The sequence below is a fragment of the Peromyscus eremicus genome, chromosome 15 (assembly GCF_949786415.1).
Source record: "Peromyscus eremicus chromosome 15, PerEre_H2_v1, whole genome shotgun sequence".
In the NCBI taxonomy this organism is placed as follows: Eukaryota; Metazoa; Chordata; class Mammalia; order Rodentia; family Cricetidae; genus Peromyscus; species Peromyscus eremicus.
The window spans coordinates 61,836,177-61,851,915 of NC_081431.1; the positions used below are offsets into that span (position 1 = coordinate 61,836,177).

General features: G+C 46.8%; 1 protein-coding gene across 1 annotated transcript; it reads right to left on the reverse strand.

Moving 5' to 3' along the window:
• Positions 1-15,739, reverse strand: Fcmr (Fc mu receptor). Its single transcript, XM_059280749.1, has 8 exons — positions 15,703-15,739; positions 7,534-7,866; positions 6,764-6,895; positions 5,348-5,567; positions 3,876-4,027; positions 3,445-3,603; positions 3,275-3,333; positions 1-590 (listed from the first exon to the last, which is right to left on the reverse strand). The coding sequence occupies exons 1-8, from the start codon at positions 15,737-15,739 to the stop codon at positions 414-416; spliced, it is 1,269 nt and encodes a 422-aa protein (XP_059136732.1). The 3' UTR covers positions 1-413.

The window sequence follows — 15,739 nt, forward strand, 5'->3', positions numbered from 1 at the left end:
AATAAGTTGCCCTTGCCATGGGACTCAAGAAAAGTAGCTCATTATGCACTTTGGATCTGGGCCTGGAGATGTCAGCCAGGCTTATGTTCCAGCCTGACGCCACATGAGCTAGGGGTAGGGCAGCGAAGATCATGTGACCAAAGATAGTGATGAAACACCTTGTAGGTCCCATAGCTGTTGGATGGCACAGAAAGGACAGGTGCCATCATGACTAATGAATGCTCTGCATGTCCAGAGCTCTCCTGATGAATGCAGGGGGCTTCAGTGGGGGGTGAAAAATTAGCTTGTAACAGGACCATTCTCAAGGCATTCAGACAGTCAGGTGAGACTCAAGTTGGGGTAGGGGACATGGGAGGTGACAGGGATCCTATAACAAATGGAAGAGGTGCTGGAAATCAGCCGACAGGCAGGACTCATTGGCACGAAGATCTGGGTCCTGGGAGACAGCTGGGGAGATGATGTGGGCCAGGAATATTGATGTAATCATCTGAATCAGTGTCTCCCATGTTGACAGCAGGCTGGTGGCACAAGGTCACGTAATCACAGCTTGTCTTCAGAGGTGGGGTGTGAGGCCAGGGGGCCTCAAGTACCTGGGAACAACCAAAGGAGTGTCACTAGCTCTGGCTGGGGGATTTTAACACCTGTTTAGGTGGATTTCCTTTGCAGGAAATGGATGAACATGGACATGGTTGCTGAGTTCCAGATGTCAATGATGCAAAATTAGCTGAACTTCATTAAGTGGGCCAGCCCTGGGGTTTTTCAGGGTGCAGTCTCACACCTCCAAATAACTGGAAACTGCTTCATTCTAATGCGGGAAGGATGCTTTACATGGGTTCAGACTGCAATCGTAGGGCTGACCACAAGTGTGAAGGAGGCCCACCTGAAAAAGTCTCCCCTTGGGGATAAAGGGATATGACTTGTAAGGAAAATATGCATCTTTTCCATCGACTATTCAGAGGTAGGGTGAGTCATTTCTTACACCTCTGTAAGGACATGGAGAGGGCATGGCATGGCACCAGAATGCATTCCAGAAAAGGGCTGGGTAGCCGAGGAAGGAAGATTGCGGGTCACGTGGGCACTAGGGTGCTTCTCTTTGTCAGACAGAAGCGTCAGGACTCCCCCTTTATGGCAGCTAGTTCTCAGAAGACAAGGCTATGTCAAGACTCCAACATGGTACACGTACTGCACTAGCCACAGAAGAATGCCATGGCAGACACTGTGATCAGTCATCTGAAGTTCTAAGAACTAGGAGCACAGTCCTTTGAACGCAGGAAGCGTCTGTTAGAAAGAACTTCTACATTGTGTATTTTACCCAAAAAGAGACACAGGCAGAAGCTTCCTTCAAAACCACATCTCCCACTGAATGTCGACTTATTTGGTTTAGACGGTAAAAATATTCACTATGGGCCTGGAGAGATGATGGCTCAGAGATTAAGAGCACTGGCTGCTTTTTCAAAGGACCCAGGTTCAATTCCCAGCACCCACATGGTAGCTCACAGCGATCTGTAATCCAATTCTAGGGAATCCGACACTCTTCTACACATATAAGCAGGCAAACCACCAATACACTAAAAATAAACTTAAAAAATATTCACTATGAAGACTGAAATAAGTCATTGAGCACATGTACCCTGTAAATTTGTTCTGTCGGGATTTTTTCCACCCTAATTGAGAGAAGGAGGGTCTCACAGAGGGAGGCAGGATCAGAGGGCAGATCCACAGGAAAGGACTAGCTTTGGGAAAGGACAGACAGACTCTGCTGGGCCCTTCATTCCCAAGCCTTAAGGACTGTTTTGGAGGGTTACATGGGTGAGAGAACACATTCAAGACGCTGGAGGTGACTACAGGGCTTCTTCCCTTTTTAGCCAGACACATCATCATTTAATCAACATATTACCAACCAGGCATGACATTCATTGTAGTTGGAGAATTTCTCTCCAGCTCCTGCCAAGTCCCACCAGTCCCGGAGCCCACTTATAAAATAAACACACAGACTCTTATATTATTTAAACTGCTCGGCCATTAGCTCAGGCCTACCATTGTCTAGCTCTTACTCTTATACTAAGCCCATTTCTGTTAATCTATATATTGCTACGTGTTCCGTGGCTTTACCTGTTGCCTCTACATAATGCTCCCTGAGTGGCAGCTGGTGTCTCCTCCCCTCTCTCTTCCTCTCCTTTTGCTCTCTCCTCTCTGCTAGTTCCACCTATACTTCCTGTCTGGCTACTGGCCAGTCAGTGTTTTATTTATACAGAGCAATATCCACAGCAACTCATAACCTCCCTTGAAGGCAGATGTGCTTGCAAGACAGCTAATGAGAGGCAAGTAGAAGTGGGTTATGAAAATTCAGGGTCATGGTCATAAAGAAGCCAGTTTTCCCTCTGGGTAGAAATAAGAACTTGGTCTGGTGGCTGAATACTGGCCATGGACATGGAAGTTTGTTGGAGTTGTTAGAGCAAAATGTCACTGGATGACGTCATGGATTAAGTCACTTCTTCCTATCTCTCTGGTTTGAACCTTGACTTCAGAGGAAAATTGGCCTCCATGTCCTGAGCTCTGCATTTTTGGGTCTGTTATATTTAATTAATTAAACACTAATTACACACACACACACACACACACACGGAAACCTTATTAATATTTTTCTCACTACAAAATCCAATGTTTTGGACTTTGAGAATAAAGAATATTTCCTTAATTTAGAAAACGAAAGGACATACCTGTAGTGTTGAATGTCTGCATCTCTGCCCAGTCACTTTGGATAAAGCCTAATGATCACGTTACTATGACTTCCTCTCATTTTTTTTTTTTTTTTTTTTGGTTTTTCGAGACAGGGTTTCTCTGTGTAGCTTTGTGCCTTTCCTGGGACTCACTTGGTAGCCCAGGCTGGCCTCGAACTCACAGAGATCCGCCTGGCTCTGCCTCCTGAGTGCTGGGATTAAAGGCGTGCGCCATTTTAAGAGTTGTCTCGAATGTTCTCCCTCACACTGAGGTGAAACTGTACTGGTAGCTTCCACCTTCTCTAGCCTTCTAGAAACCTATGTGTCCCTTTTACATCATGGTCACTGCAGAGATACACACCTTTTATCATTCTCTACTAGACTAAAGCCATGGCATTCATTTATCCCAAAAGAAATGCTTGGCCAGTAGGTAAAAGTAACCACTGTTCTTAGGCAGTCACCCTCCAGAGGGCTTAAACCTAGGAACTGGGTATAACTGGTTGGGAGACCCGGGACCAGAGGAGCGGGCTGGGGAGGGTGGAGCTTACCTGTACCTGCTGCGGGGCGGGAGATGCTGAGCCTGGGGCACTGAGGAGTGGAGCCTCTGCTGGGCCTACAGGGCAGAAGAAAGTGGTGAGGGCCGGGCCTCTGCAGGCCTGGCCGCCACCTGTCCCCTGCTGCACGCTGGAGCCTGTCTCCAGGCTTCACTCGTGCGTGTGCTCACCCACTCGGTCGGGGATCGGTGCACGCCGCGGGCAGGCGCTGTAGACGTTGTTCTGCGAGCGTGGCCTCTGCGGGGCACCCCGGCGCTGTGCCGGAAACGGGCGGGACGCCCTCTGGCCTCGAATCCTCATCGCCACCCGGCCCATGCGCCTGGAGAAGGCTTCAGGAAGTCACCGGGAAGAGAGAAGGACATGGCATCAGACGCTGCGCCTCCTTCCCCCAAACTGAGGGCCACACACTTCTCTGAGGCCTGGCAACGTATGGTCTGAGCATAGATGCCCAGGGTGCAGAGCGAAGGAGGAAGGGCAAAGCCCTCCCGGGGCTCCATCTCCCATCCCACGTTCCCTGGGAGTTCAAGCTGGCTCTGAACGCTCTGGGCTCTTTGGGTATCTCAGCTCTCCCAACCCAAGCCTAGAGCCTCAAGCTGCTCACCTTTCCTCCTTTGAATGGCTCTTTTTACCATCAGCCCCAACAGAACCAGCAAAAGAAAGGCCAGGAAGGTCGGAATCAGGATGTGAAATTCCAGGATGGGGATGTGAAGCCCCCGGTCTTCTCTCCCATGCTGTGGGCTGTGGTGGAGTGTTCTTGGCCAGAAAAGAGAGGGAGAGAGGGAGACAGAGGAGGTAAAGGAGGAAAGGAAATTTAAAGACTCATCCTTGTGTGGCCACCTTTTTTTTTTGGAGATGACTCAGAGTTGACCCTTTGTGAACAGAATTTCCTCCATCACTCCCCCCCCCCCAAAAAAAAAGATTTGTTTAAGGGGTCAGGAGTCTTGGATTCAAATTCAAGTTCTGCATTTTACTGGTTATGTGGTCTTGAGCGAGTCTTAATTCCCCTGAGCTGTATTTCCTTATAAATGGGAACCATAAAACCCGCCACGAAACTGTTAGGGCTGTGAAACAAAGGAGGCATAAAGAACTGAAGGTGCCTGGCCTATAGCAGTTTCTAAATCGGCTCCTGTTCCCTCCGTTAGAAACCCTTCCCCAGGCCGGCTTGCATCAATCAGACCTGGACATTGCATGTCTTTATCTTTGTTTTTTTTTTTTTTTTTTTTTGGTTTTTCGAGACAGGGTTTCTCTGTGTAGCTTTGCGCCTTTCCTGGAACTCACTTGGTAGCCCAGGCTGGCCTCGAACTCACAGAGATCCGCCTGGCTCTGCCTCCCGAGTGCTGGGATTAAAGGCTTGCGCCACCACAGATACTGCATGGTGCCTGGCGCGTAGTTGGCATTAGGAAAATGTTTATTACATGGATTTCTGAAATAGGAATCAAGAGTCCTGTTTTTATGGAAACCACTTAGATTTCATTGCCCCAGTTCCCCCACTTAAAGGATCCAAACGGTTCTGGGAGTCTTTTCTCCTCACTCACAAGTTTATATTCGCTCAGGCTATAAAATTCTTGTGTGATTTCCTCCCATTTGCTGTAATGCTGCCCCCTCGTGGTTCATTTAGGTCCGACATTTAGGACAATGCTAAGCAACAGAAACATTTGTGACTTAAGGAATTTAAATTGTGTTAGCAGCCTTAATACGGAAAAGAAAAAAGATGAGCATAATTTTAACACTTACTAATCAGCAATTAATTTTAATTACTTTAAATTAGTTAAAAGTTCTTCTCATTTAGTTATTCATTACAACAGACCTGAATGAATCTATATGGTTGAAAGATCCAAGTCTTTCTATAAGGTCAGAAATGGCCGTTGGCAAGTGTATTCTTTGTTGAGGAGACTGATGCATTTATATAGCACACTCAGAAACAGAGCATTTCTCTGTAGACTCTTGGAGACAAAGCTGAGAAGTGGGCAGGCTGACTTCACCACTCTTAGCTCACAGGCCCTAAACGCAGAGACCCTTATCTTTACCTAAACGCAGAGACCCTTACCTTTGCCTAAACGCAGAGACCCTTACCTTTGCCGGTGAAGTCTGGTGTGGTGGCTGTAGCTGGCCCCTAGGGACCCGAGTGCTTGCTGAGCTGAGGTCTTTGAGGGTGTGGTAGCTGGCAGGAGGGCTGGGGACTTGGTAGCTGTCACGGAAGATGTTCTGGAAACTCTGGGATGGTGGGTGACTGGATTGGTGCTGGAGGGCTGGTGAGCTGGAGAGGCCTCAGTCTTTGGGGCTGGTGTGTTAACTTTAAGAGAGAAAAGGAAAAGGTTACATTAGTGGTACTGGGTGTTCTCCAGTCTCCAGAAGGAGCGGGCCTCCTCTTCCTCTCTTGATCATTTCTTCCTTGTGCCCGTCCATACTACCTTTGTTCTTGTGGTTCTCATGGCCTGAAATGTCTTTATAGCATGCCATCTACACAGACAATTTTCATGCATGCTTCCTTCAAATTTTCTCAGCTTCCTTCCAATTGACCTTAGCTCAGCAAGTACTGGGGTCCCTAGGGGCCAGCCACAGCCACCACACCAGACTTCACGGGCAAAGGTAAGACTCTGTGTTTAGGGCTTGTGTGCTAAGAGCCCTGAAGTCGGCCTGCCTCCACTTCTCAGCTTTTTTTTTTTTTTTTTTTTCTTCCAGCAAGCCTTTCCTGACTTCACAGGCAGAAGCAGAAGCACTTACCATGTACTGAGCATGGGGGAGGGGGGAGGGTGGGAGTGGGGGTCTTGCTTTTCTGTGCTCATCTATTCTCGCCCATCCCATCCCTGTCAGTCACACTGATGGATCTATGATCTGCCCAGTTACACTGTTTCTCTTGGCCCCAGCAGGGTTTCCTAGCGTAACAATGTTCACTTAGTGTGTCTAACTTATCTGGTATATGTTAAGATGCTGGAAAGATGGCTCAGAGGTTAAGAGCACTGTCTGCTCTTCCAGAGGTCCTGAGTTCAATTCCCAGCACCCACATGGTGGCTCACAGCCATCTGTAATGAGATCTGGCGCCTTCTTCTGGCCTGCAGGCAGAACGCTGTATACATAATAAATAAATATATCTTAAAAAAAAACAACATACAATGGAAATGCTAGCATGACAGTCATCTTTTCATTGCCAAATGGAGTTGTTAAAACCACTAGTGACCAGCAGCCAGAAGACACCCCCTGCAGGTAGCAGGAAACATAATGACCTCCAGCTGGGAACCGGCTGCTGCCCGCTGCCAGTCATTCAAACAGGAGCTGGCGTTTGTAAATTGGTCACTTGGTTACTTGTGGTGCCACCTGGTGGTGACATGGGACTCCTCCAACTAGAGCCTGGCATCCTAGCAGTAGGATGAAGCCCTCTCTTAGGGCAAGGACAAAGCACGGGAAACCCATGTCTGCTTTGCAAGCTACCCTTTGAGCTGAAAAAAAAAATCTCTCCCTCTTCTGCTGATCTTGATTTGATGGACTGACCTTCGAATATGAATTCAGAAGAACTGGCATGTTCAACCTCATGGAGCCAGCTGGGAATCTGCTCCCGCAGAAACCTGTGAAACCATGGTGGAGGCTCAGGAGTTGGTTCGTCTTCCCAGAATGGCTCATACTCTGTTGGAGGCAAGAGGGATATACTGGTGATCATGAAGAGATAGGACTAGGGGATCAGGTAGAAACTGACTCAGCCAAGGCCATGAGGAGATGAGTATGGTCCCCCCAAGACAAGCAGAAAGGGAACTGGGCATCCCCTCCCCACCACTTCCCACCGGCACATCCAGCATTCCCTATAAGACTATCAGGCTATTGGGTTATAAACTGCTGAACCAGTCCTGCATGTGTTAGGAAGCCACTGAAAAGAGGAAAAGTCAGGGGTAAGAAGAAATGAAGGTCCCAACCATACAGTAACAAATTTGGACTAGATATAGCTTGATCATTGAGTCTCCTTTTCATTCACTCAAGACTTCTCATGACATAGGATAGTCAGGGTCCTTCTGGTTTCCTCTGCCTCAAAGCCTCTCCTCAGGCTAATGTCTGTCTCTCCACTCACACCCCAAGTAGGATGGGCAATGCACAATATCCATCTTATTCCTTTCATCCCCTGTGGTAGAAGGTTCTAGGCTGGGGTGTTAGTCTTAGGCTCTGTTGAACTGCATTGTTATTGGGCTCCCTAACATGGTAGTAGCACAGAGCAGTTACAGTTAGAAGATTGCCTCCGTTTTCCCCACTGGGAATGTTTTCTAAGCACCTACCAGTGTGGACATTCAGGGTGATTTTCTGGGTCTTGCCCCGGTCCGTGTATAGACCCACACCACAGGCATAGACTCCATTGTCACTTTCAGTCAGATGTGTCATCTCCACTAGGAAGAGCTTCTTATCCAAGCATGGCGTTAGGGTGACACGTCTTTCATACTCTTTCTTGACAAAGCTGCTGGATACCACAGTGGCACATATTCTAGGGTCAGTCATCTGCCGGCACAGATACATCCTCACATGTGTTTGAGGGAGTGGGCACATGATGGTAATGGATCCACCCCACTCTACATCCAGCTTTAGTTCTGGGAGGACCTTCAGGGTCCCAGACACTGCAAGGAGAAGAAATTAATGCAGAAGAAGCTTCATACACAGATGTATCTCGACTTCAGCCACATCCTCTACTTCAAGCATCTCTCCAAACCTAGAGCTGATCCCAGACCACCCTCACACCCACCCCTAGACATAGCCACATCCTTGTCATTAGCCCAGGCTCCTCCTTATGATGATTTCTGCCTGTTGACTCATGCTCAGTTTCTTCAAGGTCCTATTCTCATTCAGGCTTAGTCTGTGCCCACCCTGTGCCCTCAGGCTCAGCCTCATAATTAAACCTGAGACTTTAAGAACATAGACACAACAACAGTGATTACTCCAAAGAGAAATAGTGTGCCTGGAATGACCCCCAATGACACACAACCCCCAAGTGACTCATTCTTTTCTTTTCGGTTTTTCGAGACAGGGTTTCTCTGTGTAGCTTTACGCCTTTCCTGGAACTCGCTTTGGAGACCAGGCTGGCCTCGAACTCACAGAGATCTGCCTGCCTCTGCCTCCTGAGTGCTGGGATTAAAGGCGTGCGCCACCATCACCCCCCAAGTGACTCAATATGGGGATGAGAAAGGTGACACATTCTTGCAGCACATTTCCGTTCCGAGTTCTTTTTTTTTCAAATCCTCTCATCTACCCAGTAGTCCCCCTTTCAACTCTATGAAACCATTCAACCTGTACACATTGGATGCCTTTTGTGCACATCCCTCCCTCATACGATAAATCCTGTGGTAAATTATCCCAACAGACAGCTACTGCAGCACAATGGAACAGAGTCCATGAGACAGACAGCTCAGTGCTCCCTGAAAGGAGCAAACAGGAGCACCTGATTCTGGCTATCAAGGGGATGGTGTCCCAGGAGGAGGGCTTTTGAGAGAAGTGATGTCCATGCTGTACCTTGAACCAATGGGCATGAAGGGCAACTGAGAAGGTGATCTTAGTCACGAGTGTATAGAACTCACGGGAGGGAAAGCAGGCATGTATGAGTGTGAGTGCACATGTGTGGGGATGAGCACACATGTGTCTGGATGGTGTAGATCAGGGAGGGGTAGAAGTTGTGTGCCCACCCCCTCAAATACATGTGAGGATGTATCTGTGGCCACAATGAGCAGGAGGAGAAAAGAGTAGTGTAATTTGACCTGCTACAGAAGAGGGTAAAGCCCCAGACGACAATGTAAGTGAGTCCCAGCAAGTGCCTTCATATACAGAGAAGAGGGTTGTCTTAGTTACTTTTCTATTGCTGTCACAGAACACCATGACCAAGGCAGATTATAAAAGAGAGAGTTTAATTTGGGGCTCATGCTTTCAGAGGGTTAGAGCCCATAATCACAGTGGTGCCAGGGGTGGGGCATGGCAGCAGGCAGGCAGGAATGGTGTTGGAGCAGTAGCTGAGAACTTATGTCTTGATCCGAGAGAGAGAGACAGAGAGAGAGAGACAGAGAGAGAGACAGAGAGACAGAGACAGAGAGACAGAGACAGAGAGAACAAGCTGGAATGGTGTGGGGTTTTGAAATTCCAAAGCCCACTCCCAGTGGCACACCTCTTCAACAAGGCCACACTTCCTAATCCTTCCCAAACAGTTCCACCAAGTGTGGACCAAGCATTCAAATATATGAACCTATGGGGGTCATTATTATTTAAACCATCGAAAGGACTGATAGGGCAAAGTGTGCATGTTCAGGTGATTCTGAAGGGCTAAAGCAGAGGTGAAAAGGGCCTTTCAGATGACAAGAACCAGCTGTATCAAGATGGGGATGTGAGAAAGAACATGGCAGGGAAATCTGCCAGCCTACTGATGTTTATCTACAGACTGTGCATTCTGAATCGCTCCAATGATTTAGTCAGATGAGAGTTTAAAGAAACTAGAATATCCATGGGTCTGAGGCTTCTATATTAGGATATTTCTGGTAGAGGGGAGCATTGAGGGGTAGGAAGGTGGGAAAAATGAGTTAGAGACAGATAAGGAGGTTAGGAGAGGGCGAGGGACTAAAAAAATATCCACAGGAAATGCTGAGATGGAAAAGTGAAGCTTTGCTTTTTGTTTTGTTTTGTTTTTTAAGACAGGGTTTCTCTGTGTAGCTTTGGAGCCTGTCCTGGAACTCGCTCTATAGACCAGGCTGATGCCCATGAGTAGTCTTGTCCTTGGGTGTGGCCATTCTCTCTGTCTAGGCTAGTATAGGGCCCACTTTTTAAAGGAACATCCCAGATACAATTCTTGGCCACTGAAAAGCGATTCTTGGGAAGAAAGGGGAGATGGGAGAAGGTATCTAAAGGACCCACCGATGTGATATTGATGTTGGAGAGGCAGTTAAGTGACATCTAGTTTTCAATCTCTAATTTGGTGACTAAGTAGCTAGTAATAGTAGAAGGAATGATGTAGTTTGAAAAGTCGTTGTCAATATAGAGTTGTGTGAAAACACATGTCTGAGATGTGAATGACGCCCTATAGCCTTTTCCTAGTGTAAAATATGGTGAAAGAAGGTAAGACTGTGAGGGCCGAGGACTCTCTAGAGATTGTCTAGGTGGGAGTGGGATTCAACCCAATCAGGAGCAGAATGCTCGAAAGGACGGAGACAACTGCTTGAGATTTGTATGTTTATCAAAAGGGCTATAGCTTATGAGCGTGTGTTTGTGGGGCAGGCGTTCTCTTTACCTGGACCTGTAGCTCACCCGTTCACCAGCAATCGTGGGTGTCCGTTTGTCTCTGCCTCCCCAGCTCTGGGCTCACAGGTGTGTGTCACTGAGCCTGGCTTTTTTTTTTTTTTTTTTTTTTTTTTTATGTGGTGGCTCTGAACTCAGGTTCTCATGTTTTTGTGGAAAGCATTTTACCTACCTACCCAGCCCCTGACGGTAAAATTCTAATTTCCTTTGAAAAGGTTGAAAGGGCTGGTGACATGGTTCCGTAGGTCAAGGCACGTGCTGCCAATCCCGGCGATTTTGGTTCCCAGTGCCCACGTGATAGAGAAAGAGAACTTACTCCTCCAAATTGTCCTCTGACCTCCAGATGCATGCTGTGGCACATGCCCCCAAATGAACAAACAAATATAATAAAAAATGTAAAAGCACAAGAACTTTCCACCTAGCATCCCATCTCCATCTACAGTCGCCTGACATTAGCTCTGCAACAGAAAACGGTTCTATTTCCTTTCACAGGGCGCTCCCTCAGCTGCAGCCCGAGTCCACCCTTCTCTCGTTTCAGAATGTCTGTCTGCAGCCATCCCCCCTTTCTGCCGCATCACTGGCTCCATATTCTCGTCAGCACTGCAATAGCTCACACATGAGCCCTGGCGTCGGCGCTTTTAAAACCCCTCAGAGGATGTTTGCGTCTTCTCCGCTCTCAAGTGTCTCATCACATTCCTATCCGCTCCTTCAATTTCTCTTTGATCAAATTCAATCAAAAGTTTGTCTCTAAAAGTCCACCCAAACTGCTCTCATCCGAGTCGACACCACTGCTGTCCCTGTCTCTGTCTGACCACTTGTTTGTCCCCATCTTACTGGCCCCTTTGGCAGCATTTGACCCAACCGAGTCCTCCCTCCTGGGACCACTTTCTGTGCTCCCCCTGATGCTATACGGCCGTAGCTGTTCCTGTGATGGCTCCTCTCTCACTTGTCCACCTACATCTACCCCTCCACTGGGCTGGCACACAGCTTGGTGTCCGACCTACTCTTCCTGTGTCTTCCTTCTCTTTCCACACCAGCTCATCTGCTCTAGGGCCTTTTAAATACAGGTGCTGATAGACTGGGTTTTAACTGAACATATGTTTGTTTCTCGTCTTGTCGTTTCGTCTGAGCTCCCGACTGGCTCTGGCCCCTGGACTCCATTGGATATTTAAGATAATATTGAACAACAGCCAGCAGAGAACTCTTCTTAAACCTGCTCACTCACAAAAGAGTTTTCTATCTTGGGAAATCACGCTACCACCCAAGTGCTGAAGGCCAAACTCATCCTCATGCTAATGAATCAAGAAAAAAATTGCTGGAGGTCCAGGGAGATGGCTCAACAATCCAAGCTCCGTCCTTGGAACCCAAACATGTATACATGTGTAAAATCCCAGACATGTATCTGTAATCTCCATACTCCCATGGTAAGATAGGAGACGGAGAAAGGAGAATCGCCTGGAAGTTCATAGGCCAGCTACCTTAAAGTCTGTAGCATAGCAGCAGACACAAGACGGGTAGGAAGAAGGTATGAAGTGACCCCCTAAAAGTTATCCTCCTATCTCCACGTATGTGCTGTGGCATGCACACAATAAAATTTTTTTAAAGGAATAAACTTGAATATTCTCTCTCTCTTGAGTACATGTCTCACACACAACGTGCTGAGTCATAATATGTATATGTATTCTTATTAGCGGTCTAGGGAAAAAGGTTTGAAGCCCTACCCCAATATGTACAGGCCTGAGGGCAGTATTAACAAATAAAGGTCAAACTATCATACATCTAGTTATTCAAAGTTATTACCAAGGGCTGGGGGTGTGGCTTGGTTGCTACAGAGCTAGCCTAGCACACACAGAACCCTGAACTTGAGCCCCAGGCCTGTGTAACCAGGTGTGGTGGCCCATGCCTGTAATTCTAGCTCTTGAGATCCTCTGCAAGAGCATCAGGAATTCAAGGTCATCTTCATCTTCAGAGTTCATTAGAGGTCAGCCTGGGATACAGGAGACCCTGTCTTTTAAAAAAAAAAAAACAAGATTAACAATAGACTATTGATTAAAGTATTTTGTATGTTCTAATCATGTTAAATCTATATATTCCTGCTCTGTTGCTTATGACACATGTGACCTCCCTCTGGGCGGGCTCCACTTGGTCCCTCAGCTTTCCTCAGTGGTGTGATTTCCCCACATTTCTGGCACCTCTCATATCTTGGGGTCTCCATTGCTTCACCTTCACAGTAATTTGTGCAGTGACATCTCGGGGTCTTTGTACAGACAATCCAACCCTGCACACCTTGCCTAGCCTCAGAGGCTGTTTGGAACCTTGGTGCTGGCCTTCACGACCCCTTTACCCTTATATGTTGCACATATGCAAAGACAGCTGTGTGTGGACAGGCCAAGTTCTGCTATAGACTTGAGATGTAGTATGGCCCCTTGGACCACAACTAGAACAGGATCTGTATGTCTTTGAGGACAAACACTTTCCAAGGTGGCAGTATTCTAGCATTATGCCCTCAAGTTCTCTTTTTTCAAGTGAAAATTTATGAAATGAGTTGAGAGGTGGAATATTGTGCTCAAGGCATCTTTCCTATTGTCCCATTGCAAAGTACGAGGTTTCCTCTTGTGCTGGATAGTTTTATGTCTCAATTAAGAAAATCTTTCCATATGATTGGCTTTCAGGCAAGCCTATGGAGGCATTTTCTTAATTAGTGATTGATGGGGTAGGGCTCAGCCTGTTGTGGGTGGGACTGTCCCTGGGCTGATGGTCCTGGGTTCTATAAGAAAGCAGGAGCCGGGTGGTGGTGGCACACGCCTTTAATCCCAGCACTCGGGAGGCAGAGCCAGGCGGATCTCTGTGAGTTCAAGGCCAGCCTGGGCTACCAAGTGAGTTCCAGGAAAGGCGCAAAGCTACACAGAGAAACCCTGTCTCGAAAAACCAAAAAAAAAAAAAAAAAAAAAAAGAAAAGAAAAAAAAAGAAAGCAGACTGAGCAAGTCATAAAGAACACGCCAGTAAGCAGCACCCTTCCATGGCCTCTACATCAGCTCTTGCCTCCAGATTCCTACCCAGATTTCCTTCAGTGATGAACAATGATATGGAAGTGTAAGGCAAATAAATCCTCTCCTCCCCAACTTGCTTTTTGGTCATAGTGTTTCATTGCAGCAATAGAAACCCTAACTAAGACACTCCCTAATTGTACTAATCTCTTAAAGAATCATAGTTCTTTGTCTGAATCCATTTTGTCTGATCTATTTGCATCTTTCAAGCTCTTTTCTTTGCCAGGCAGAGCATTTTCCACACATTTCTGTGTTTTCTCGCTGTAACTCTGGGTAAACACAGTGAGCCATAACTGTACCATGGTGCGAATGCTATGCCACGTTTACAATACTTCTGTTAAACAACTTAGTTCATGTGAATTCAGCATCATTCAGCTTACAGAGGCACAAACAGAACACAGGCAGACTCTTTGCCAGGTTATAACACAAATGACTTCTACTCCACGTTCTGATAGAGTCCCTGTTCTCCCGTGAGCACAGTCTTTACGGTGCCCCTCCCCCCCCTTTTTTTTTGTCGTTCTGGTCTTATGTGTTCTTACCAGTATGGCCCAATTAACTTCCAATTATAGCATTCTAGATCTTCTCTACATCATCCATGTTTCAACATGCCTCCTGAAAACTAATTCTGAAGGCCTATAAAGCACAAGGTCAGATTTCTCAGAGCAGGAACCCCACTTCCTGGTATAAATTTCCTATTATTAGTTACTTTTCCTCATTGTTGCAACAAAACACCCAACAAGAAGAAACTTCAGTAAGAAAAGGCCTATTTGGGTTCACAGTTTGAGGATCTAGACCAGTGGTTCTTAACCTGTGGGTCATGACCCCTTTGGGGGTTGAATGACCCTTTCACAGTGGTCCCCTTAGGGTATCAGAAAACACAGATATATACATTGTGACTCATATCAGTAACAAAATTACAGTTATGATGTAGCAATGAAAATAATTTTATGGTGGGGGTGGACACAACGTGAGGAATTGTACTAAAGGGTCGCAGCATTAGGAAGGTTGAGAACTGGTCTAGACTATCATGGTGTCGATACTGTGGTAGCAGAAGCATGAAGCTGCTTGATTTTATCTTGGGGTGGGATCAACAAGGAAGATGAATTCCAGTGCTCAGCAGGCTTTCTCTCTTCCCTGTTTGGATTCTGTCTGTCATCTCAGCCCATAGTACAATCCACAGTCGAGGTGGGTCTTCTCCCTCAGGTGATGTTCTCTGGAAACATCTCACAATCATACCCAGAGGTAAGCCTCACGAACACCTCAGCATTTCCTAATCCAATCAAATCTTGAACGAAGCAAAGGAGATATTATTGACAAACCCAGTAAGATAAGCACACTGAGCCAAAATATGGTGTGAGTGTTAATGGATTCAGAAGGTGCTCAAGAATGAGAGGTAAGTGGGTTTGAGAAGAACCAGTGAATGGGAAATGGGGAGGAATGATGTTGCCATAGCAGGAACAGCCTGAGAGAGGGTGTGGTAGCAGGGATCTGTAGCATTTGTTCAAAGAAGAGACTGTTTGGCTGGAAGAAGATACAGGGAAGTGCGGTACATTTGGAATAGAAGAGAGGAGAGGATATTTAAGTTAGTAGTGGGAGCCATCAAATGACATTCTAATGTTAGAGACAGGATAGATGGAATAGCTGGTTTATACGGTGGACCAGTGAAGTATCTCAGGCAAGGCATTAGGCACATTGAGTTCCAGATCTTGGTGATCATTCAAGGAGGGTGCCAGATAGGCAGTCGTAAACCGAGATATGAAGTTTAGGGGCTAGGTTAGGGAGTCTTCATTTGAACTTAAGGGTTGTCAGTTCAAGAGTGAAAAAGAAAGATCTAAAGAAAGAGAAAATAGAAATAAGAAGAACAAACCTTGGAGACACTCACTTTTAGATCGCATACATATAAGTGAATAGTTAGGATACATGACACCTCCAACCTTTAAGACTCTAAAGGCTGCCCTGGATGGAGGTCTGGAAGAATGAGGGGGGGCCAGCACTTCAGGGGTCCCCATCCTGCTCCTCCCTGGCTGCAACTCAATCTGTGCAGAAACGGTAGAGCTGGAGATGGCTGCCGATTGATGACCTCTGCCTACCTCAAACCTGCTAATTAGCCTGGAGTGTTTCCCCATAGCACTCACCTGGCAGGAAGTAAAGTAACCAGAGCCAAAGGCACAT

What these genes read in the sequence shown, in the direction of transcription:
- Fcmr (XM_059280749.1), bottom strand. Translation starts at nt 15,739, where the DNA reads ATGTGCCTTTGGCTCTGGTTACTTTACTTCCTGCCAG. An exon ending in TTCTGAATTCATATTCGAAG is followed by an intron (nt 5,568 to 6,763) that starts GTCAGTCCATCA and finishes TCTCTCTTAAAG; the next exon opens with TTAACACACCAGCCCCAAAG. An exon ending in ACCAGACTTCACCGGCAAAG is followed by an intron (nt 4,028 to 5,347) that starts GTAAGGGTCTCT and finishes TTTCTGGCCAAG; the next exon opens with AACACTCCACCACAGCCCAC.